General features: G+C 43.4%; 1 protein-coding gene and 1 long non-coding RNA gene across 2 annotated transcripts; both read right to left on the minus strand.

The window, feature by feature from the left end:
• Positions 1-328: 328 nt before the first annotated feature.
• TMEM233 (transmembrane protein 233) lies at positions 329-15,765 on the minus strand. Its single transcript, XM_050980500.1, has 3 exons — positions 15,566-15,765; positions 7,801-7,935; positions 329-2,166 (listed from the first exon to the last, which is right to left on the minus strand). Exons 1-3 carry the CDS (start codon positions 15,752-15,754, stop codon positions 2,155-2,157), a joined length of 336 nt encoding a protein of 111 aa, XP_050836457.1. The 5' UTR covers positions 15,755-15,765; the 3' UTR covers positions 329-2,154.
• Positions 15,766-18,016: 2,251 nt separating this feature from the next.
• Positions 18,017-23,943, minus strand: LOC127060204 (uncharacterized). Its single transcript, XR_007778937.1, has 3 exons — positions 23,526-23,943; positions 18,697-18,776; positions 18,017-18,128 (listed from the first exon to the last, which is right to left on the minus strand). It is a non-coding gene; the product is annotated as an uncharacterized LOC127060204 (long non-coding RNA).
• Between the last annotated feature and the right edge of the window lie 418 nt (positions 23,944-24,361).

Consider the following 24,361-nt stretch of genomic DNA (forward strand, 5'->3'; position numbering starts at 1 on the left):
TGGCTCAATTCTCAATTATATTAAGAGTGAGACTTCAAAGATATTTATGAGGAACAAGATGCAAGCTAGATTTCCAGTATGGTTTTCAAAAGCTTCTGAACAAGTCGGGTGTCTAGCTCCTATTGATCTCAACCCTTGTCAGGCAGTTAAAAAAATACTTCAAGTTGCCTCTCCCTATTCTCTGGTGCCCACATAGCTTTGGAAACCTCCTTTTGCTGTGATTCCCTTCATTCTGAAACTGTCCAAGGGGTTAGAAAAAGGGATATTACTCTTTCCAGTAGAAAAAGGCAACAAAACTTAGGAAAGACACTTCCCACATACCAGAATAGACATGAATTAAAAGTAATTTTATTCCACTTGTCAATGACATTTCTACCATATCTGATAATAAGGCAAGCTACTAAAAGTCCCACAAGACATATCAGACCATTAAAATAGTATTCAAAAACCAAAGAGGAGTTCACAGAACAGCCAATTCTTGGGATCATCAAAATCAGTGGCATGATTCCCATGTGGACAAATCTGATCAGTGTAAATGGTTAATAAAACAGCTGACTTCACCAGTGTTTGTGAAGTTTAATACTGCAGTAATTAAGGAGAGGTAATGCTTCACTGACTTCAATGAAAAACAGAATTTGGCAGGAAGGAAAGCGAAAAAGCACATTTAAAATATAATACCAAGGCACAAAAAATACATGCTACTTCCAGGCATATGCTTTAACAGGTAAAGGTTTCTGGGAGGATTTCTTTTTTTTGTTTTTAATGGGCTGTTGAAATCCTGACAGATGATTCTGCTCTCACCTGCACCTGCAGAACTCCCTGGATTTCTGGGCAGTCGCTCCAGGTTGATGCTGGTGCAGGGAGAGGGAGTGGAAGTTGGCACAGCTTGCTTGAAGGTGTGGTAATAGAGCAGAGCAGCAACTGCTGAGGGTGCAGCCACATCTGAATGCTCACCAGAGCTCACTCCTTTTAATATGGAACATTTGTGTGACAAAATAATTGTAATCTGTGAAATAGCTAATGAAAACAGCTGTCCCATGCTAGATTTTCACAAGGTATCAAGAAAGTGCAGTAATTTAGAGGCCATCAGTTGTGGAACCTGAGGCTGCTCGCTGAGTGGTGTCTAAGGATCAGGAAGTGTGTCTGTAACTAGGCAGAGGTGCAGAAGTCTGTCCATCTCTAACTGCAGTGACACACAGACCAGTCATAGAGATGAGAGGATGAGCTAAACAAAACCCACATGAACAAAGCAGAACACAATGAAACTATGTGCCTTGCTAGAAGCACAACAACAAAGGGATGAAGGACATCTTCTTTAAAAAGAAGATCTTTTGTCAGATAAAAAAATAGGAACTTTTTACATATGTGAGGTTTAAAGAGGAAAATATGATCAGTGCAAATTTAATGCAAGACAGGAGCTAAGTCAAGGGAGTGCAACAATGAAAGACAACAAAACAAAAATAAATCATTAAGAAAACATGGATGTTATGGAAGAAGAGTCTCTCTTAATAATCAAGTGATTGAAATCGGTCCCAGGTGTTTAAAAATCCAAGGTAAAGTTCTAAAAGCTGAGGATGACAAAAGAAAGCAGCTGCTGAGTCAGAGTGCGCCCACGGCATTATAAAATCACAAAGCAGGATAAAATCATAAACCCTTGGGTACAGTTGTGTCATGTTGAGACTGTTTTAAAGTAATGAGAAAATCCTTAATGGCCTGATCCAAAATCTGCCAGAAGTAACAGGAGTTCTCCTACTAGCTTCAGTGGGCTGTGCATCAGATCTTACGCTGTGCACCATAAACAGTCTGGATATGTTGGCTTTGTCTGGCTGGGGTCAGCCAGGGAACATCACAGATCCAGCATACATTCCATGGAAAAGAGAAAGAAAAGGGATTTTTTTTAGGGCAAGATCTCATTATACATTAGGGTAAAAGAGAAAATGCTGCTTTATACTGAGATGTCTTATAAATAAATAATTTTGAAAACCTGGTCACGGCATGCTGATTAACTAACTGGGCTATCAGTTCATTCACCAGCAACATGCCTCTGCTGTAGACTTGTAGGGTCAGAGCTAACAGCCTGGAATGGTTTCCATCTCTTCTTTTTCCCTCTCCAGAGGTTTACATGTTGATATCATCCAAGTGCAGTCCTGGTCTTCAGATAGCATGCTGCAAGGACACAGAAATATGTGTGTTTAAAGAAGGAGAAGACAGAGTTTGCCCCGTGAGTTTAAATTATTAATTCTACAGATCTAATGGATACATTATGCCACATTAGTGGTACTTGTTCTCTTAACAAACATCCCTCTAGACTAGCAGCTCAATACAGTTCTGAGTCAAGGAGCTGAGTTTCTAATGGCATTGGTCATCTGTCAATCAGAACTGAATTTTTAAACTGGGTTACCTGAATCAATGCAAATCAGGGCCTTTCATTCCAGGAAATGGGCTCTTACTTGACAAAGATTCATGAGGTCAACAGCATCTCTGCTTCCTTGGAGAGGTACATAAAGCAGTCAGACAAGAACAACCCTCTAGCAGTGGAGAACTTGGTAAATCCCACAGTAACACACAAAACGTGCTTTAAAAGGATTGGGAAACCTGTCCTGTGCATCTGCATTAGGAGAGGAAGGATCTGAGGAGTTCCCTCAAATTCTTGTGTAGGGGAAAGCTCTCAGATAATACCCATGGATGCCCTGAGATATCCCTGGATTCTGGGTTCTGCTGCAGCTTGAGGGATCTCCTCCATCAGGCAGATACATTCTAGCAGCTCCTTAAGGAGGATTTGGGACCCAAGGCACTGCCCAGTAAATATATCCTGCAGACAGCATTAATAACTTTGCTGTCTCTTGGATGCTACTCATGGGTAGAATCCATTGTGGGAACATCTCCTCTGTGCACAGATGAAACAGCCCTTTCTGCACCAGGATTTTTCATGTGGTTTGCTAAGAACTCAGGCTGATGTAACCACATTGTCTGTGCACCTGCACACTGTGCCACTGCTCAGCCTCCCAGCTGAGGGAATACTTTGAGACAAGTAGAGGACTTCAGACTCCTATATTTTCACAAATCCAGTAAAACAAGGTAAGGATCAAGGAAATAATCTGTATGTACCCTTACAATAGAAAAGCAGCAGTATGAGCTCCCTGGGTGGACCCCAAGAATTAAAGAACAGAAAGGCCCTGACTTCAGGCTTGGAGCTCTCTGTCCCTTACTGGCAGGCCAGTCTCTGCAGCACAAGACCCTGACTTGTTTATTTTTATGGTAATGTGCAGAGGACAGGATGGCCAGTGTAAAGATCTGGAGGCTGGCTGAGTAATCCCTGTCCTCGTGCTGGTCTTCAGCTTGTTCTGTCTCTAAAAGACAGGCAGTCACTGAGTGGAATGTCTGCAAAGGCTTCTGACAGCTTCAGGAACAGGACAGCAGAGATATTAAAAATAATCTTGCACTCCTTTTCCTCCTGAAGAATCATTTCTAAGGGAGTGAGAAAACTATATGTGTAACTGTATGTGTACATCTGTCCCTGGTGCACAATCTAAACACTTACTCCTTTTCCTTCTACCTGGCATTACCAATGCTGCATTACTGCACATGTGCTCGATTTAAAACCCTTCTGATTCTGAGCAGTCAGTGCAAGCTGGTGTTTCCCTCACAGCCTGGCTGGCTTTGTGTTCCTTGGAAGCCATGCTGACAGGTGGCATTTCTGTGGCTTCCCTGGGGCAAAGTTCTAAATCAAGTGAGATTAAGGAAGGGGTCAGAAGTTCAGGCTCCTCTATGAAAGCATTAAAATATCATAATGGTTTGCATAGAATTCCAAAGTCACAGCATTTTTGCTTCCTTCCTCAGAGCAAAACTGTTGCTGTCTCGGTAGTAGATTTAGAGAAGTTTTTACTTCTCTCTAACACCTCTCACTCATCCTCCACATTTCTGCCTGGCTCACTCCTACTTGTCCAGACTGCATAAGTCCACAAGAGAGGAGCATAGAAGACGTGGGCTGTATTTGAAATGCTTTGTGGCTCAGCTGGGTGGCAAAACTCATGTGAGCTCTAGTTCAGCCCTGAGCAGCACTGCAAAGTGTCTCTCAGACACTAGAGGTGGTCTACAAGTATGTGCGATGAGGAGCTGACTATTGTTCTGAACTACTCACATGAGAGCATGAAGTAGAATATGACATGTTTAGATCCAGTTAAGAATAGGGTTTGGGATACCTAGGATTCCTTCACTTAATAAGGAGGATCCAGTTCAGGCTTTTGTTTCCCTAAACCCTGCCAGCAGAACTCAAATGAAATCCAAGGTTGTCTCATGTCAGCAAAACCCAAAACAAAACAGAACTTGGAATCTGCTTCAAAAACGTTGAGGCTGCTCTGAAACCACAGATTGTCAATGACTTGAGAGCCCTCACTGACTGACAAAATCACCACCTTTTGCTGCAAAAAATGCCTGGAGGTTGGAAGGCTGACTGCAGGCCTGTGCAAGTCTGGGGAAAGGTTTCTGAGAGGAGCATGATGAGAAGAGAGGCACTGGGTGGGAGCAAGCAGGGTATGGCACACACAGGCTGTGGCACACAGCCCTGCCCTGCTCCAGGTCACGCTGGTGTCCCCTCAGGGAAGGCAAATCCATCCCATGTCTCACTGCAGTTCTTGATGGACAACATGCCTGAGGCCAGACTGTGGTGACACAAATACCAGCTAAAGTTACATCTGAGCAAGCCCTGGAAATGTAGCTCAGCACTCGGGACTGGCAAGGCAGGGGCACAGGGGAAACTGACAGGGGAGGCTAAAAGCAAATGGGGAAGAGTAAGAATAAATTTGGCCCAGTGTGGAATGAGGCACAGCCCTGATCTCACACACACCACAGCTCTGCACTCAGAGGATGAGGGACACACCACTTCACACTGATCAGGACACACAAGTTTTATTGGTGGGCTGTCAGCTCCAGTGATGCAAGTGATGGCTTCCCCTTGCCTACATTTAGGGGCATGGCTGCAGATCATAGATGGTTCCCAAGTGTTGGGTGGGCCCTGTTCCAGGATATAAATATGTCTCACTACATATCTTAATATATGTTAGCTAAAGATAACATGCCAGTGTTTGAGACAAATGAGGCTCTCCAAGGCAGCAGGAGAAGCCCCAAGCTGACTTAGCTCTGAGTAAATCTTCAAAAGGAGAAGTCAAGGCTGTTTCTTCCCTGCAGACGTAGGTGTTGGCTGCTGTTATTCCTGTGCTGCTGCTGCTCTGTGACTGAACAAACCAAGGAAGGCACTTGAGGACACTTAGAATAGGGGTTTGCTGAAAAGTGAAAGGGTCTTCCTCTTCCCAAGTCTGCCACTATTATTGGGGGTACATTTGGGAGTATTATTGGTGGTATAAAATCATTGTTTGCTCAAAGCAGGAATTTCCTGCTCTTCCTCTCTCTGCAACTTCTACCATTTCTACCCTCAACACACCTGACTCGATATTTTTCTCTTGGCTTAGGCATGTGGAGTTGTTTTGAAGGAGGCTTCAGAGCCAGCTGGGCCTGACTCAAGTTCCTGTACCTATAAGAAAAGTTGTGTAACAATTGATAGAGATTCCTCCCTGACAACCTGACTTGGATGTCTCACTTTTGTTGCTTCTCAGAGGCTTCATGTTGTGGAAGAGAACTTGAGTTCTCAGTACACTTTGCATCTTTGATACTGGCAGCAGTATCTCCCCAGTGTAACTTGCAGTGAGATTTGTTATCCCTTGAAGACCAAAAGAAGCCACAAGGAATGTCAGCAGGAAGAACTGGGTACTGTGGTATCTGATTAATTTCAAGTGGATAAAGTATAGGAATCAATCTTGGAAGGGTCAAGCTTTTCATACATACTGCTAAAGTCTAACTTCCAGGAAAAATGCATGTGTAGGTCATGGAAACATTAAATCTGTGCTTAATGGTGATCAAATTAATCTGCCATATTATTGTATAAAGGCTATTTTGTGCCACCTTACTAATTTTAAAACATATATTAAAGTTAGCATAGAATTAATTTACAATCTCTTCAGCAAAGTGGCTGTCAGTAAATAATCATGAGAAAGGCACAAATGGCTGTGAGGTCACTGAATGGAGTGTGCAAAGCCATTCACAGCAGTGGAACATCAGACTAAGACAATTTAGTATAAAGGAAAAACATCCAAGAGTCAGGCAACAGAGGGGACCCAGGTAAGCATGGAGAGTGGAAAGACCAGCTGGTGCTTCTGTTCACTCATTTTCACATCAAAAGACTGTTGTTGCCATCAAATCCTTTCCTAGAAGCAAAGGCTCTTTGGAGGGTGACAAGTGAGAGGGAGAAGGGGAACAGTGAAGAGGCTGGAAGGGCACAGAGAAGAGTGAATGCAGTAAACCCTGACTCCTCCCAAAAGTCATGGTACCATTTGGCCAAGAAAGCTCTGTGGAAACTATGCACAGAAATTAATATCCCAGCAGTGTTCTGAGGGTTCCCAAGCACCTGGCTGCTTCCACCCAACAGAGAGTTTTCTCTTTAAAAAAAAAAACCCAGAACCAAATTCAAATTAAAAAGTCTTCAAACAAAGTTGTATTTTCCTGGTTTACTGTTGCCTGGTCACTGTGAATGCTTCAGGCCAGGGCTGTCTGCCACTCCTCACACTGCCCTTCCCTCCCCTTCTTTGAAAAAATAACTGAGCTGCTCTCCTTGCCTGAGAAATGATGAGTAAGGTGGAGGAATTTACTGCTGCTGTCAATAACAAAACTTGGCACCCCCAGCCTGAAGGGCCCTGGGTTTATATCTGCCAGCACTGAATGAGCTGAACACAAGCTGAACCAAGACTCTTGCTTGCAAAATGCACAGAAAATTAATGAATGCACAGAACACTGAGAGTCTGTAGCACCATCTAATAATATCCCACAGAGCTGCACCCCCTGTCCAGTAACTTCCCTGCAGCTCAATATGTTCTGCTTCAATTTTTGTATGAAAATGCTCTACACATTTAACCAGTTACTCCATTCCACTCCCCAGAGGTGTCTTCATTTCAGTGGTAAATGGGGTGTTCTCTGTTTATAGCTTGTGCATAAGTTTGTACAGTGCACTGAAATGCCCTCCAACCAAACCAGCCAATAATAAATTCATTTAAATTGGTTATTTTAATGGGAAGTGCACAGTACCGTGGAGAAAAGAACATATTGTTGCACAACCTTAAGAAAGATTATCAATACCCTCAATTGCTTTTGTTCTCTTTTCCAGTAATCCAGCTGGGTAACCCCAGAGATTCATTTGTTGAGCTTTGTTTCTATTATTGCAGGTGTGGGAGGACAATAACATAGCATGGGGAGTGAAGGGCCTTACCCTACAGAGACACAAGTCACAATGACATTTTTGGTCACTTTTGATATAGTTCTGGTCATCTGTTTTACTGTCAAACAATAGAGGAGTAACTGACTGTTGTCTCCTCCTTGCAGAGTTAAAAGATCTGTTGGCCAGACCTTGAGACTGAAAATCAGCACCTGGGGGACTCTGTTGCCTGAAATTTAAAGATCTCAGGTCACTTGCTATGAAAGATGGTGAAGCTGAGGAGGAGAAAAACCAAAAAGCAACTGACAAAAATTGGAAAAACTTATTGGAGCTGCAAGAGTTTCTAGAAAACCATCTGCTGCTGAGGCAGAGTCGCTTGTTTAACCACAGACAACAGAATTTTCTAACATGTAAAATATGATCAAATCCTTTTGGAAAGCATCCATGCATCCCTTGATAGATAAAGAGAGGTGGCTGTGGCAGTCCTGAGTGCCTTGCTCTGGAGGCCTGCAGGGAGGGCTGTGAGGGCCCTTGCTCACCGTTGTGAAGTGAACCACGCAGTAGATGCCGATGATGACGAGGCCGATGATGATGGAAGCCACGGCCACCCAGAGCGCGTTGCGACCCAGCCGCTTGGAGCCTTCTATGTCCCCTTGGTTGTAACTGTTCAGAGCCTGCAGAGGGCAAACAGGGGATCACAGCTGCAGAGGGCAAACAGGGGATCACAGCTCTGCCTGTGATTCCCTGTTTGTGATCACACAAACCTGTTGGCAAAGCAGCATGGCAGCTCTGAACCAACAGAACAAATCAATGTCTGCTGCCAAGCTAAGCAGGGAGTCCAATTTTCTGTTCCACTCATTTTCTGTTGGAATGTTGGGGGACACAAGACAGATCATGGACTTTGGACCTGCTTAACATAAGAGATTTGATAACAGGATACCTTGGCAAAAGCAAATGGAACTTTGAAAATTAGACCTGGACTGCAAGAAGATTAAATTAAATGGGTTTACCAGAAAAAGAAAATCCCATTAAACTCTGCAAGCAAGAGATGTTTTTATATGCATAACTTTGTGTATGTGATTTTAACCTAATCATTGCAGTACACTTTACCAGTCTCCCTGAAATAGTATAGAAGCGTTTGTATCCCACAATAAAATTGGATTCTGATCACCAAGTCAGTCTCCCCATCTCTCTCCATCACTGACAATTTTCAATACCTTTCATTGAAGCTACAGCTCTTTTTTTTTGTTCAGTGGTGGGGCTTTTTTTATATGATACACACCATCATATTTTCTGAAAAATTCCCTTGCCCAGGATTCTTCTCCTGGGAAGCTGAGAAGCCTCAGAGAAAAAAGAAAACAGTATTTACTCATTTGCTTCTCCTGTGTTTTCCTGCTTTGGAATGTGGTTTGGAGATTGTTTATCCAACATGTGAATTGTTTTAACTTAATGGCCAATCACAGTCAGCTGTTTCAAGGCTCTGGAGAGAGTCTCGAGTTTTTCATTAGTATCTTCTAACCTTCTGTAAGTATCCTCTCTCTATTCTTTAGTATCATATCATATCATATCATATCATATCATATCATATCATATCATATCATATCATATCATATCATATCATATCATATCATATCATATCATATCATATCATATCATCAGCCTTCTAAGAACATGGAATCAGAGTCATCTTTCCTCCCAACTACAGGGGACCCCAAAAATACCACACACACCAGCATAAAACCTGTCAAACCACCATCAACCCACTTGCATAAACCAGTAGCTTTTATCTTTGGAAATAGTTTTGTAGTATATGGGAATTATTAGTTGGCCACTTCACTAGTAGTGAGATAAATTCTTATTCTGTACAAGACTATAAGCATAAAAAAGAGCATAAATAGGCTGCATTTTAAAAGAAAGTCTCAGCAAGACTTTAAAAAGCTTACTAATTACCTAGTTTCCCAATATTTTACTCTTCCAAAGTTTGAAGAATTAATAGGTAGTTTTCTAGTGGTGGTAAAAATACAAACCAAAGAAATCTAGGTCACCTGTACAAAACATCTTAGTGCCATCCTCATGGGCTAGAAGTTGTGTTCCTTTGCATTTCTGGAAGACACTTATAATTATTATCATATCCATCCTGAGGTGTGCATCAGATATCCCCATGAGTTTCTCTCTAACCACCCCTGACTTAGCAGATGCTTTACATTCATTACATGCTCAGACTGCAATGTGTGATGGGACCAGTCTGACCCTCAAGGCTTTTGTGAGACAGACTGTAGGATTTTCTGAATTAATTTTTGGTTGAACCAAACTGTTTTAAAGGAAAAGATTCAGTGAACCACACGAAGTACTGTAGTACATGAGTCTAAACACAGTCTGTAGAATTTTTTTCCCAAGAATGAGATGCTATCAAAGCATTAGACAAGACATTATTCCTAAGAATAATGTCCTGTCTAATTTGTAAAATCATGAGAGTTTGAGTTCATAAGCCATAACACTGAGTCCAGATTTCTAGATCAGATTTCACTATTGAACTCAGCATACTTCCTCAGGGAATCAGATTAGTCACAACATGGTTTTTAGTATCTTGTATATATTTCAGGAGGTATCAGAGAAATGGGAAGAGTAGAGGGAGAGATATGGGGACCTGATCAAATGAACTGCTCTCTGGATTAGAGAATTCAGATTGTCTCTAGAAAATGACTGTGTGAGGTATCACCAAGTGCTATAATGGAAGTGCTTCGGCTATAAATCACTTTTTGCATCAAACAGAACAACAGAGTGAAGAGCTGGGACTGTGGAGGGCAGGAAAGGGATGAAGTTCAGAGCTGTAGAGCCATTTCTCCCAAGCAGGAAAGCAATGAGGGGCATGATGTGTGTGCTGTGTCAATTAGTGAGCACACAGAGCTAATGGACTGGGTGCACTCATGGTGTCAGCACTGCAGGAGCATCAGCCCAGCCCAGACAGTCCCAAAGCAACACAGCCTGCATTCCTAGAACTGCATCTCAAGGATAAGTGCAGGTACTTATTCTCTGAAGTCTATGAAAGGCTGAGATGTTGATGCACTCATGTCCTTAAAGAGAGAACTGATACATTTCTTCCCTTCCTGGAAGCCCACATGCCTAAACATTTCTCTGGTTTGTGCCTCCAAAGAATATCACTAAAACCTCTGCTCTGCTGTCAGAATTCATTGAGGTTGGAAAGCACATAATGGGGGAAGAGGGCAGAGATGGAAATGAGAGATGGACACGAGCACACGGTCAAACAGGACAGTGCCAGGCCTGATCCTGCTACAAAGGGACTGGCACAGCCCTCTCACCTAAGCCACTCCACTGTCCCCAGCAGGCCTGGCTTCAGAAGAGCTTTCTCAAAGTACATTTGGAAAGGTCTTTAAAAGGGATAGGAGGAGAAACACAGCTCAGCTTGGCCTTGAGCAGACTGACCTCCTCCTGTGTCTGCCAACAGGCACCAATGCCACTGTGGCTCCCCTTGCATGGCATCTGCAGAGGGGTTCTGCAGACACCATCCACTCAGTGCCCCAGGCTTGTGGTCTCAAAAGTGAGACAGAGTTGTAAGCAAGACCTGACAGCATCAGCTTGCAGTTCTGGGCCATTTTACTAATGTATTTAGGAAGTCTGGAAAATGTCCATGTGATTTCTGCAGGTACTGCATAAATAATTCACCATGCAAACTTTAATAAATAATGGCATTTTAATATAAATCCACGATGAAGAGTAGGAAAACAACATTAATGATAAGGAATAGGATTTGGGAGAGTCCGGAAGGAGACTAAAGTTTCTCTATGAAGAGGTTTAAATTAAATGAAATAACTTAGAAAGCATTCAATAAAAAAAAAAGAGGTTTGAGGGAGTGGTTGGGGTCTGATGCAAACCTCTCTGAAATTCATTACTTCCATCTGCTTCAAAGGGCTCCTGGTCAAGCTTCCAGTTTTCAACATTAGAGATAACATCAACTGTTAAAGCTTTAACTGTTACATCTGTTTATTTCCAAGGGCTGGGCAATATATTGAGAGCACAGCATCTGTATGAGGCATTTGGTCTGTCCAACTTTTAAAACAAATTTCAGCTCTTTTCAGCCTAACACCACATGATTTCTCAGGTTTCTTCTACCTCACTGGTTATGAAGTCATAATGTAAATTAAAGCCACAGTTCTGCAGCTGTTTATTTACTTGAGTAATCTCAGTGACTTCACCAGGTTCACCCACATCTATTTATAAAACATTCTCAGTTCAACAATAAAGTGACTTGACCTCATGTGAACAGAAATGTGAACAGAAATGTGCTGAATTAGCTATAAAATATTAATCCCTTTTTAGGTGTATTTTCTGTTCCACACTCCCAGAGCACTGATCATGGCAAAACCATGAAGGAACACTGAGTTACTTCAGAAATCTTCCTCTACATTTCTTACAGATCTGGGCAGACCAGACTGAGGTTCTCTGATCAGCATTTTCTAGGCTCTATAAGCCAGGCTGGGTGAACTTTAATTGGCTGTGCCTGGAAAGGAGACACTCTCTAGTTCAGACCTGAGGAAGAACCAGACCTGCTGACTCAGGGTGACTCCTCACGGTAGGAACAGCTCACAGGGAAGCACAAAGGAGAGGGGGGACTTGGGGAGCAATTCAAAACAGGCAGTTGCTGAGCAGGACCCAGAAAGGGAGTTGGCTCTGCAGGGTGCTGCTGAGGAAAAACAAAAACCTACCAATTTGCAAAGGCAAGGGCCTGGCAAAAATGCCTTAACAGCAGCTGCTAAGCCCTGTTGTTAAATATTCCTGAATATTAAATATGCTGTTTAATATTCCTGAAGTGAGTACAGGCTGTCCCATATAGTGTTAGATATCCAGGTACCTACAAGCTACCTAACAAGGGATGTATAAATAATAAACTCTGCAAGTAAACTTTCTAAATACAGAAACATTGGTCACTCTGCTGGTCACTGAGCTGGCCACAGCCAACACACTGCACATGGCTCATTAGGATCCCAATCAGAAGAGGATTGGGATCCTCTTTCCCTGAGAAAGCAAAGTCCATCCTTTCCTGTCCCCAAGGCTTCCACCACTCTCTGATTTGTTGTCTCTGCTTAGGGAAACCCATGTAAAGAGAAGGCATCTGAGTCCAATAGCAGCAAATGCAGACAAAGAACTTGTTACTATCAGAGGCAGATGAGCCAAGATTGTCACAGCTTGACCACATATGTTGTTTGACGCATGGAAATGATTAAACAAAAATGTGTCAACAGCAAGAGGGAGTTTGGAGCAAAAATCAGTGAGAAATAGCTTTGGAGAGACTGTTTGGAGGTTGTTACAAATGTAAGGCCCTATGGAATTACAGAACTAGTCTGACATAGCGATCTTTGAAATGAAGACAGCTGAAGGGGGGTACTGAGAAAGGCCAACAAAACGTGTTCAATTGTCAGACCTCAGAGCTGGCATTGAAAATATCCAGTTCATTTCCCAGAGTTATTCCACAGCCTCCCTCTAGCTCTGGTCCCATGAGCCAAACACAGCCAGTCCACCCCAGCCAGGTGTCAGGCACAGCTGGTAGCTCACTGAGAGCTCTTTGGGTTCACCACTGCAGAGAAGGAGCCAAAGAGCTCAGTGACACAGTGCCCACCCCCAGCCCCACCAGAGAAATCTCCTGTGCCACAGAAGCCTCCTGACCTGCTACCTGCCCCCAAACTCTTGCCTGTGGTTACATCTGCATGGGAAAGAAGAGGGCAGAGCTGAGGGGGTGTCCCTGGGGCTGCCTGAGCCAGCTGATGGCACAGAAATGTGACACGGCTGCTCACAGTGACCCAGCAGCTGGAAGCAACAAGGAGCAGAACTGATGGCATCTGTCTGGGGCTGCAGAAGGGCATTGAGAGCAGTGATCCTACAGCCAGGAGTCCTGGGGAAAACAGAAATCCATTTGCCAAAAATGCCAAGCAGTGCTCACCCTGCAAGTGGCCAGTGGCTCATTGGAGCTCCTGTAATGCCAATATGGCAACACAGTGATGCCAATAATGCCCTTTCTACCTGCTCTCGTCTGACCCCTGCCATGAGAAACACACAGGTAAGGAGCAAGGAAAGTTATTATTGCAATAAGGAGAACTTGCAAAAGGTTTATTCTAAAAATAAAGTAAAGGAGGTAAGATCTGTAACGGTGAGGTCTGAGCCTCCAAAGGTGAGAAAGGAGTGAGGAAACCAGTGCTGGAGTTGTAAATGGGGCAGCAGAAGACACAGAAGCGACTGAAGACAAATCTGTCACTTATTTTGGGGGTGTGTTAGAGCCCAGACTCTACTTTTAGAGTGAAAACATTGAATTTAGAACAGCTAAGGAGGACATGACACAGGTACACAGGGCGCTGAACCATGCCCCCTCTAGAAGCCAGTAGAACTTTTCCTTTTAGGTCCATTTTATGAAGTGGAAATTTGTAGAAAATCCACTTGTGAGGGTCTTTAAATCTGACCCAAGGTCTCAGGTGAGCTCTACAGTCTGTAAAAGTGTCTTCTGTACGAAAAGAAAATAATCCACTCTTGTATCTTAGTGTTAACCCTTAGCAACTCCAGCTGAGAAAGGGAGGGAGGGTGCAGATCCCAGCAGAAGTGGAAATAAAACCAGCACAGGCTAAAATGCAGAACCTGCAGCTGAGGATAATGCAGCAGTTACAGGTTGCAGCTTGGAAAGGCAGGGGGGTCAGGCTCTGGAAAAGAAGTTGGACATGCTATTTTTATAGAAAAGGAGAGCTTTTAGGTAGGATGTGTTGAAACAGAAGCTATTCCCAGCCAGGGGAGGCCATTGGTCTGGTTTTTGTTTCCCCTTGTAAGGGAGTGGGCAGCTGAGACCTGCACAGGCTGTTCAGCATTCAGGAAGTGCTCTTCCCACCCTGGTTCCTTCACATCCCCTGGTAACAGTTACTGATGCCTGACTCCAGAAGCCTGCATGAACTTCAACCAGGCTGTGGGTGGAGATTTCTCCATATGGGGTGCAAAAATCTTTAGAGGCCAAATTCTGTCCTTGACAGTTAACTTCTGTACAGCCCCAGCACCTTGATGAAAGCAGTGTCACAGGGAACAGACGCTCCCAGCCCCAGATCATCAGCTCTCATTACTTTATATAGCACCCTCAGTGTCCATGGACAGAAAGGATGCTGAGTACCAGCAGGACCAAACCATCCCAAAATAAGGAAAAAAGCATATTGTATAGTTAAGGTAACAACAAAGAAAATAAACACAGAGGGAAGAAAAAAAAAAAAAAAAAAAAAAAAAAAGAAGAAGAAGGCAACTAATACTTAACTACAAAAAAAAAAAAAAAAAAAACAAAAAACCAAAACAAACAAACAAAAAAAACCCACAAAAAACCAAACAAACAAAACAAAAAACCCAAAAACCCCAAGATTTGAACAATGGCTTTGGAATAGTAGTTTTCAAACTTCAGCAAAGTGATTTCTCATCAATCTTTACTCATCACACTTTACCAAAATATGTTTTGGGATATTTTAGACACAGGTAGCTATTCTAATACTTAATTGCAAGAAGAAATAACTATATTTTTACTTACCTTCTCAGCTTGGCTGTCAGAGAAAAGGATGAAAATACACAACATGTTTTAAACCTTTTTCAGCTCCTAAACAACAGAAATACATTGCAGTGTTACTGAAAACACTGATCCATGTATATGACTAAAAAACGATCTGACTCTGCAACTTTTAACTCAGAGAAGGAGATTCTGTTCCAACAATCTTTTGGAAGTTAAGGGGATTGCTGGGTTATTAAGGACAATGTGTATTAATTCCGGGTTGTAGGAGTAAGGCTGTTCTCTCAGTGTGTTTGATACTCAATTTACACGGGCAATTGCCAACAACCTGCAATCATTATCATCATCTGTATTACTCTAACAAATAGTATCAAAGAGCCTGTTTACTGGAAAAAAGGCACTCCTATTATATTTGATTAGCTAAAGCAGAAATCAAATCTGATTTCGTTCTCCAGCTGACACTTTCATACAGATACTCTGTCCAGTTCAGCGTGCGCCTTAGTTGATGTAACAAACCCCATTAACTGGAATATACCTGCCACCCGACAGCGAAAACTTGTTGGAAACTGCCTTTCACTCCACGTTTTCCATCGCTGCTGGGATAGCTCAGCGGTCCCCCTGCCCGCGCCTGCTGATGCTCCCAGGCTCGCTGCCTCACCCGGTGTCCGCAGGCGCCCGGGACGAGCGGCTCCAAGGCGGCTGGATGCCCCTTTCCCTGCCGGGGCCGCCGGCGGCCGCTCGGAGCCCAAGCCGGAGGTGCTACTCACCATGACGGCGAACACGAAGGCGACGATGTTGACGGGATAGGCGGGACAGAAGCAGGCGAGGATGCTGAGAAGCAGGTAGTTCTTGGGCCGCGGCTGCGGCGGCCCGTCGGGCAGCTCATCCTCGATGTTGGTCTCGGGGCTGTTCTCCAGAGCCCGCTTGATGTCGGCGCCGGCGGGGAGCGCGGACATGGGGCTGCGGTGCGGCGGGCGGGCGGCGCGGAAAGCCCAGCGCTCCGGGCAGGCGGGACCGAGCGGCGCCGAGCCAAGGGAGCCGCCCCGGGACGGGGCCGGGCGGGGCGGGGGGGCTGCCGCGGGTCTCAGCGCGGGGCTGTGATCACGGGGAGCGATGGGAAGGAAGAACAGCGAGCCCGACGCCGCCCGCAGAGGTTCCCAGCGCCCCGTCCCCGCGGGGTCCCCGCGCTGCTCCCGCCCGGCCCCGGGAGCGCCCCCGGCGCTGCCGCAGCGCGGCCGGGGCGCAAAACCTGCGGCTGGTCCGGCCTTTAGGGAACTTCTGCCCTGCAGTTAAAGGACTTGAGCCGAGTTTGCACAAGCCCCGGGAGAACTGCGCTTTGCGTTCTGAAACTCGCGTTTCCAAGTGTCCCAGCCGCTTCAGCAAGCGGGGTAAAGCCCGCAAAGACTTTTCCTGACACCTGGACTGAAATTGCCATCTCCTAACCCCAGCTTCTTGCTAAACTTAGCAAAAACATTGGAGAGCAGCAGAAACTGACGAACTTAAAGCATTATGGTGAATTTTTTAGCAAATGATTCAGTTCTTACTGAATATGACATCTGTAAGATGAAACCCACTGTGGGGGATGCACGAAAGGGAGCAAGGAAATCAATATTATCTCTAAAACCTAACATATGGGGGAAAAAAACCCAAACAACCACAAGTAAATAAAGATCTATTTCCATAATGGTTTTCAAGTTGGTGAGGAATGACATGGCAGCCTACACTGAGAAAGGAACAGGCTGTTTCTGCTATGTGGTCCTAGAAAAACCTTCACACCTGTATCAGCAAAATAGAGACTTTTGGTCAGATGAAGGCTGAAGTTGAGTTTTTGTTCTCACTGGCTCGTCCTGAGAGCATTTCATTAATTAAAGTTAAAAAAAATAGTAAGGTGTGCTTACAGCTTTATGAATGAGAGACTTTTATCCCCGGGAGTTTTGCAATAGACTTGAATGGAGCCACCGTTTCCCTGTTCTGGATGTTATCCTACAAGATGAGACACAGTAAAGACTTTTATAAGGAATAAAGGTGCAGTGTTTTCACTTTCATAGACATTAATCGTCTCTCAGCTGCATGTCTGGAATATAACACAGAGTGAGAATCTGCTGCTCTATCAAAATGTCAAGAGAAAAGATGGTACATCTTTAGGAAAGAGTAAGAAAGACCAGCTCCCATCTGCTTGCCAATGTAGCCATTAATGTTCAGGCACAAGCTCTGTGCAGCTGTGAAATCTCTGATCTGTTTGTTCTCAGGGGACTTTAAACACAGTCACCAGACAAGTGCAGAAGAAACAGTTCACATCACGCCACACAATTACTGTTTTCAGTAGGGCTGATTTCAGTAGGGATGGAGTCCATATCCTCTGCCAGGGATCTTCAGCATCTTCCAGGGCCCCTCAAGCCTTTAATCCATGAGCACACTTTCAGGACCCATTGTAATGGTTTAGAGTGGTTTGAGTTTGAGTTTTCTTGCTGGTGGTTGAAACAAAGTTAAATGAGAATTTGTTATCTCATGACTGTGAAAATCCAGCTGCTTAGGGCAGTGTGAGCCATCCAAGATGGACATAAACAAGGACAGCAAAAAGCTGTGGCAAATCAGCTCTGAGGAGAAGGCAAAGTTGTGTGCAGAGATCAGCCAGAGAAACGTGACCCTGGGCTGAGAGGAAAGGATGTAGATTCTTCCTGTTTAACATCAGACATTGAGTTTTAGTGCTTTTCCAGGGGACCTCCAAGAGAGTGATCCAGAGACTGGCAGAGTCACCAGTGACATCAAAAACTTCTGTTAAATCTTCCTCTGAGGACAATGAAGTGCAGGTAGAATTTCAGCTCTGTCAAGCTGGACCGTGTGAATCCCTTCCCAGGTCTCTCAAAGACCCAGATCTCACAGTAGAACCTGGTGTTTCTGGTGTGTTTCTAGAAACCGTAAAGTTTAATTGTTCAAACGAGGCTGCTAACAGATGCTAATGGATTGCAGAGAAAGCAGGAGATAGGAAGTGGTGAGATATTCAGGGCCAATTTGTGCTAATGAGAGCTCATTAAGAGGTTCTTGAGATAAAGGTTCTGTCAGGAGGCAGTTAGTGTGGCTGAATTTAGTGGTTTGTGTAGAAGATGGTTAAAATCCAAGAACTATGTCCTGTTAGGACGAGACTGATTAAATTTTAAACGGCACTGACTTGTAGCCACTTACCGAGGCGAGGAAAAGGGGAAGGAGGTCCTCAGCCAACATTTTGGGTTCGCAGGCTGCAGAGAGAGAGGGCAGTTCCAGCCCCGAGAGCCTCGGAGAGGCTGTAACCTCCAGGGGAGAACCGCTGCGCTGGGAGGGCTCGGCAGAAAGCTGTGAAAGTGATTTAAGAACGTGACCTGAAAGTTTTAAGATATAGTTCCATGAACAATCATAAAAATAGCCTTCCAAGGGAATGAGTCAGAGTACCCAATATTGCTGCTTACAGCCTTGCACTTCATGCTGAAACTTGAAAGAGAAACTGATCACTCTGCACAGAGCAGCAATTTTTCCAGGGATATGAGTAAGGCAAGATCATGGATAAATTGCTTATCACGATGGGCAAAGCAGATGGGCCAGACACATGACAGTTGCAAAATGTTTTTTTTTTTGGAAAGGTCTCCTGATTTCAGATGCTAGCAGGATTCCTTGTACAGTGGAATATGGTTTTGGTCTCTCCACCACATTTTGCTGTATTCCTGGCTGGTAGGACCCTCCTCAAAGGCTTGTTCACAGCTCATAGTAGCTCTGCAAAGAAGTTCCACTGTCTGTACACAAGTCCACATAAAGACCAAAAATAGCAGTTTGAAGCCCAGAGGATTTCTGGGGCTAACATGTGTGGCCAGACATGAAACAGTAACAGCCAAAGGGCACATCAGGCTCCAAGCTAAGTTCTACTTACCTGAAAAAAAAAGTACTCTCACCATCTTCCACCATTTAGCCATGCTTTGTCTTTCCTGAGAGGACACAGAACCTCCCTACCTTCAAAGGGAAGAAAGAAAACATAAACTGGAAATGAAGTAACTCAGTGCCTAAAATTCTCATACTTCATCCATTGCACAGTAATTTAAAGTTCTTATATACTTCATCACAATACCTCATGATAATAAAACCCATCCCTGTTCTGGAGGAAAGCCCATAGGGTTTGAATTATGCATACACAGCAGGGCTGTTTCTCCTGTCACATAGCTCAATATAACTTCCCCCTTACCAAAAGGGGGATCACCTGGAGATGGGACACAAGAGGCTGGATGGAGGCCTCCCATATTCCAAAAAGTAGTATTTGGGCTTGGTTTAATAAATCCTTCTACAGAAATATTCTGCAGGGAGCAGGGGAAAACTAACCCACCCTTCTCTTTTCAAAGACAATTCTGTATCTGTCCATTCTGGTCTTGCCAAGCATGTGGGAACCTCCCTTCTCTGCTGGCTGCCCATCCTCAGGACTGCCAGGCCCCTCAGCAGCACTTCCCAAACTCAGGGGCTGTGGCTATGAAGAGGCACAGTCAGAGCTGCAATATTGGTTCTTGGTGCTGTGAAGTTGGAGGGAAATCTGTGCCACTCCAGCAGCCACTGGAGAGAAATGGCTCCCTGTCTGTTCCCAGTGTCTCCAGCTTTTCCTCTTTGCAGGTCTCCTGCTAAATCAGTTCTTTCCTTGGTACATTTTGGTGTCCAAATCTGCTTTGCACTGATAGGTCTTTGCTTGGAAGCCTCTATTTATAGTGAGCTGAGGTGAACTGTCTTTTTAACTTCTGCCTTAACTTCAGCTGCAGAAAACATTCCATCCCACCTTCCTTTTTTCCCCCTGAGGTATTAAACATAAATACCTTCACAATTTGGTTTGTTAAAGTTCTGTTTACTGACAGGCTTTGGAAAATAACCTTTATGCTTTTGGTTTTAGGTGTTTTAGTATCTTTTAGCTGCTCATCAGGTGATGATATTGTTGTAAAGTGAAGCTTGTAGATAGAAGCAATTTGTTCAGACATGTTGAGAGCACTAAACTGAAGCATGAGGAGAAATGAAAAGGGAAAGGTTTGGGAGGCTGCTTAAACTACTTCTCATTTGGTAATTCCAAATAAATATATGAATCAAATTACTTGTCAACACTATGCAAAGGAAACAGCTCCTTGTTCCTGCTTTTGAAGTGGACAGAGTTTAATATGTGGCATATTAGACAGTGGAAACTGTAATGACTGGAAGGATGCACATTCCCTTCCTTGAAGATTACAGATCAGGACTGGTTTTGCTGTTGTATTTCTGATACTGACTCAGCAGTGGCTGTGGGGCTCTACTCTGTACACTGATGCTCTAACAGGTATTATGAGAGAAATGCTTTTCTTAGTTTAAACCAAACTTTGCCATTTTATCCTTGCAGCTGCAGATTCCCATTTTTCATTGTGGGCCACATCTGAGGGCTGTGGCTTTGGAAACACCAAAGATTTGTGATGAGCTGTTAACTATGCTAAATTATTCATGGCAAATAAATATGTGACCAGTGAAATGTTGAGATAAAAATGAAAGTTACCATCACAAGCTGAGATTGCTTTTTCATTCAGTGGAATGCTATCACAATTTGAAGTCAATAAAAAGTTTACTGTGAGAGCTCAAACACATGTGAAAATGTCTTTGAGTGTTTTCCATGATTTGTCCTTTTCCATGCTGTCTCCTGAAGTCAGATATCAACATTAGAGGATCTGTTCCAGCAGCTCAGACAGTGCTGGGCATCTGCTCAATGCTCTGGGTGACCTGTGCTGTGCTGGGAGGAGCCCTGGTTTCCTCTCAGTGCTCCACTTCCCTGCAAACCAGTTCATATTCTTGAAAGTTTTTCTCCTTGTGACTGCCAAGACAGTCTGTTGTAGTACTGAAAGGGCAGGAGTTTATCTTACCTCACTTTAATGCTCTGAAAATAGAGCATCAAAGCTCAGCTCAGTCAATTTCCTTCAGAATCCATGTGGAGAGTTACTAAAAGAGAGTTTAATAGCAGATACCTTCTAATTTATATGATCTTTTTAAACTGCACACCTAATTTTTCAGATTTCCTGCTATGAGGATTCCTTTCAGATGTGGCTGTGCAATGCAGTGCTGTGAATTCAGCCTTTTGGAAATATTACTGACCATTAATTGTCTATGAGTTCATGAAAACCATTTATAACAAACTTATTAGTTTAAGAATTTGAACAATTTTGCCAACTAGAGTGGTATTTCTATCATTAAAGAAACTACAAACTGATTTGTAGAGGTAAATATTGGAACATTCCTCTTTTGAATGTTTTTCACGAATTCAAGTTTTTATGGAAATATTTTGGCATTGTTTAATATTATTTCATATTCCATTAGTAAAGGTATTTGACACAGACAATTCATTTAATTAGTTCCCACTCCACAGTCAGCCTGGAATCTTTTCATGGACTTCTCTGGGTCAGCTCCAGCTTCACACAACACAAGCAACAGGAAAACACAGGCAGGGCTGTGCACAGTTAAGTCTTGAACAAAAGGCTAAATACACCCATTAGGGAAAGTTTGGATCTGGACTCACATCTGAACTTGTGGGAGGAGCTGAATACTAATTGTTCTATAAATATTTAATATACCTAGCACTTTCCCATTGTGGAGCATCCCAAAGGAGGCATCTTTCCTTCTCTCACACATAAACACCCGTGCTCTTCTTTCATTAAGGTATCCCAAATACAGTAATTAGAGCAGTCATCAAATTTGCATCTGGCTGATCAGTGCCACTCCAGCTCTATTCCAATGTAATTGCAGTGGCCTCGGGTGCTCTGGTGAACATGGCCCAGGGCTCAGGTAATTATTGTGTCAGAGATCATTTAATGAGGAAAAAGCAAGTGAGACACTTTGTATGATAGGAACCCACCAGGAAATAACCTGCTTCTAAACATAACAGGACCTTGTTGTTTTTCCCAATTTATACATTACATTTATCACAATTTTAAAAAGCTCAAATGCATGAATTTAATGTGTCTGTCCTCTGATACCAAGACAAGCCATGGTACAGACACCAGCACATCAGATTGATAAATAATATCCCAAAATATTCTGGTTTGGGACAGAATTGCCATGCTGTGCTGCATGACTGTCAAAAATCCAGGTGCAGTTGTCAGAGGGCAAAAGCTCCTTGGAGGGCTACTTGTAGGGTTTCTGTGAGGGTGAGGGGCTTTTGCTCCCCTTTAAATATAGAAACTGCAATTACAGAGGAAAATGAACAGCTTGCCCATGACTGAGGAGTCTGACTGCCCACTGCTCATCCCCACAGAGCTTCCATGCTAAATGTGTTTAATAATTTCTGCATTTTCCTTTGACTCTTAACATGTGAGAAAATCTGGTAACTCTCTCGTGGAATCTGTAGAGGGCTTCCCAAAAAGTTGAACAACTTTCAGCCCTTGCTCATGCCATGGATTCTTTTTAGAAGCCTGCAGTAATCAAGTCTGGTTTTTTACAGGAGCAAAAGCTTTGTTTTCTGCCATTTTTCTCTTAGCCACTTAGATTTTGTGTGTCACAGTTCTTCCTCTTTTCCTACAAGAAATGGGAACAGCTGGACATTGTTTAAATGTAAAGTTTTCATTACAAAATATGTGTATTTCCCTTAGCTTCAACCTGCCCTCCTCTGTAAGCATGGTTTGAAGGGCCACAAGTAAGGAAGAGCAGCCTTTGAAAGGCAAGGATTTGCTGGAATATTCTGAGAAATGTCCCAATGAATTCTCTGTGTTCAATATTTTGATGACTGTTACAGTAACCTGGTCCTAGAAATAAATTAAATGCTGGAGTGGTAAACCAAGACAAGCTCTTTTAAAAATCTGCTACAATTTATGGCACAATGACAAATCAATCATGCAATGGTTGGGTGTAATTTACAATGTAATGTATTAAAATGCAGCCACCCTAAGAACAAGCCATATAATTTACATGGGAAGGAAACAACCATTTGCCAGGGAAAAAAAAAATAAAGATGTCAACCAAGAGAAAAGGATTTCTTTTCAGCCTTCCCCTACTTCAGGTCTAATCCTGCTCCTGTGAAGTGCACTGCAGAAATCTGGATCAACAATGGAAAATCAGACTCTTGAAAATGGGCATTGTTAATCAGGACTGACACCACTAAAAATAATGTTGTAGTGTGGGACTGATGCAGCCATCAGCCCAAAGCCTGCAGGAGGTTTGTGTAGCTGGAGCATTCCAGCTCCTTGGGGAGGCACGTTCTGAGGGGAAAGTTTCAAAGTTGCTGTATTTTGTGCAAAAGTGACTTTTTCCCTTCTGGTGGAATACACCCTTTATTTCCCTTTTTGACTACAGAAAAATCAAGGATCTGACTTATACTACATCAGGTAGATGAAAATGCATCTACAGCCCCTTTTTGATGTTCAGATGATTAAGAAGAGCACAAAACCAGGGCAATTTCAGAGTATTTCAGGCCCTGGCACCTCCTCCCAGCTTCTCATGATCAGTTGTTATTGATTCAAAATCAAGAAAATTTAGATTGGGGCACCTGAGAATTCTTCACAGCTGCATTTGGTCCCATCTTTGTCTGTCTTTGATCATTTTCTTGCTGTAGTGGGTCAGTTTCCCTACTGGGAAATGTGTTCTGTGTGTAGGATTGTGCCCACACAGACCCAGTTCCCAGATCAAACTGTTGGTTACAGGATCAGCCATGGCACTTGTGATAATAATCTGATTTTATAGTCATCAACTCTCATCAGGGTAAACAAGAATCTTTGCACTGACCTTAACAGGAGCTGGAGCTGATCCCAGATATCCTGGAGTTTGTAAGCCTGAACTTTCATCTTCTGCAGTGATACAACAGTGATATTTATTCAAACTTAGCAGAAAGAATTGCTGTTATTAGAATGCAGGCTAAATATAATTCCATCTTTTTAACGTGTTGGTGTGGTTAACATTCATTTACCAGACAGCAGAACAGAAGGGTGATATATAAATCTGAAATTCTGATTAGAAAGATGCACCCCAGTTTGTGAATACCCCTCCAGTGACATTTCTTTCCAATAAAACAGCCTGTCTCCAAGACAGAGATGTTGCTTTTATAATCCCTTTTTATAAGATGCTGCTTTTCATGTCCAGTATAAAACACAGAGGGACTATTGTTGATAAAATAGGATGGCTGGCTTCTTTTCTACCATGGTGAAATCTTTCCTAGGAAAAGAGAACAGAGATGACAATTTCAGAACCCTTGTGAAGAGAAGGGAAAGGTGAGTGCTGAAAGAAGCATTATTTACTCTTTTAGTTGATGAGTTTTCCTGTAGCACTTGCCAGCCCAAACCCCAGGAAATTCTCATGGAACCAGAGCTTTCTGCCCAGTGACACCCAGGCAAATCTTATTTCAGTGTCACAGGTGGAACCTGAGGAGGCAGGGGTATGGGTGACACTGGGAGAGGACAGCAGGAAACAGGTCATTGTCTGAATGTCCTTCAAGCAAGTGACCAATCCAAGTTTTCATGGCTTGTTTTGGCTAATGGAATTTGTTAGTGACTGCTCCATCAGCTGAAATTGTAGAGGGTCAGAACAGGATGGGACAGAACTCTGATCTGAGCAGCTCCACCACA

This window comes from Serinus canaria, chromosome 15 (genome assembly GCF_022539315.1).
Source record: "Serinus canaria isolate serCan28SL12 chromosome 15, serCan2020, whole genome shotgun sequence".
Classification (NCBI taxonomy): Eukaryota; Metazoa; Chordata; class Aves; order Passeriformes; family Fringillidae; genus Serinus; species Serinus canaria.

Coding starts and splice junctions, on each gene's coding strand:
- TMEM233 (XM_050980500.1), bottom strand. CDS start 15,754: ATGTCCGCGCTCCCCGCCGGCGCCGACATCAAGCGGGCTCTGGAGAAC. Junction 7,936..15,565: donor CCTTCGTGTTCGCCGTCATG/GTGAGTAGCACC, acceptor TGCCCTCTGCAG/GCTCTGAACAGTTACAACCA.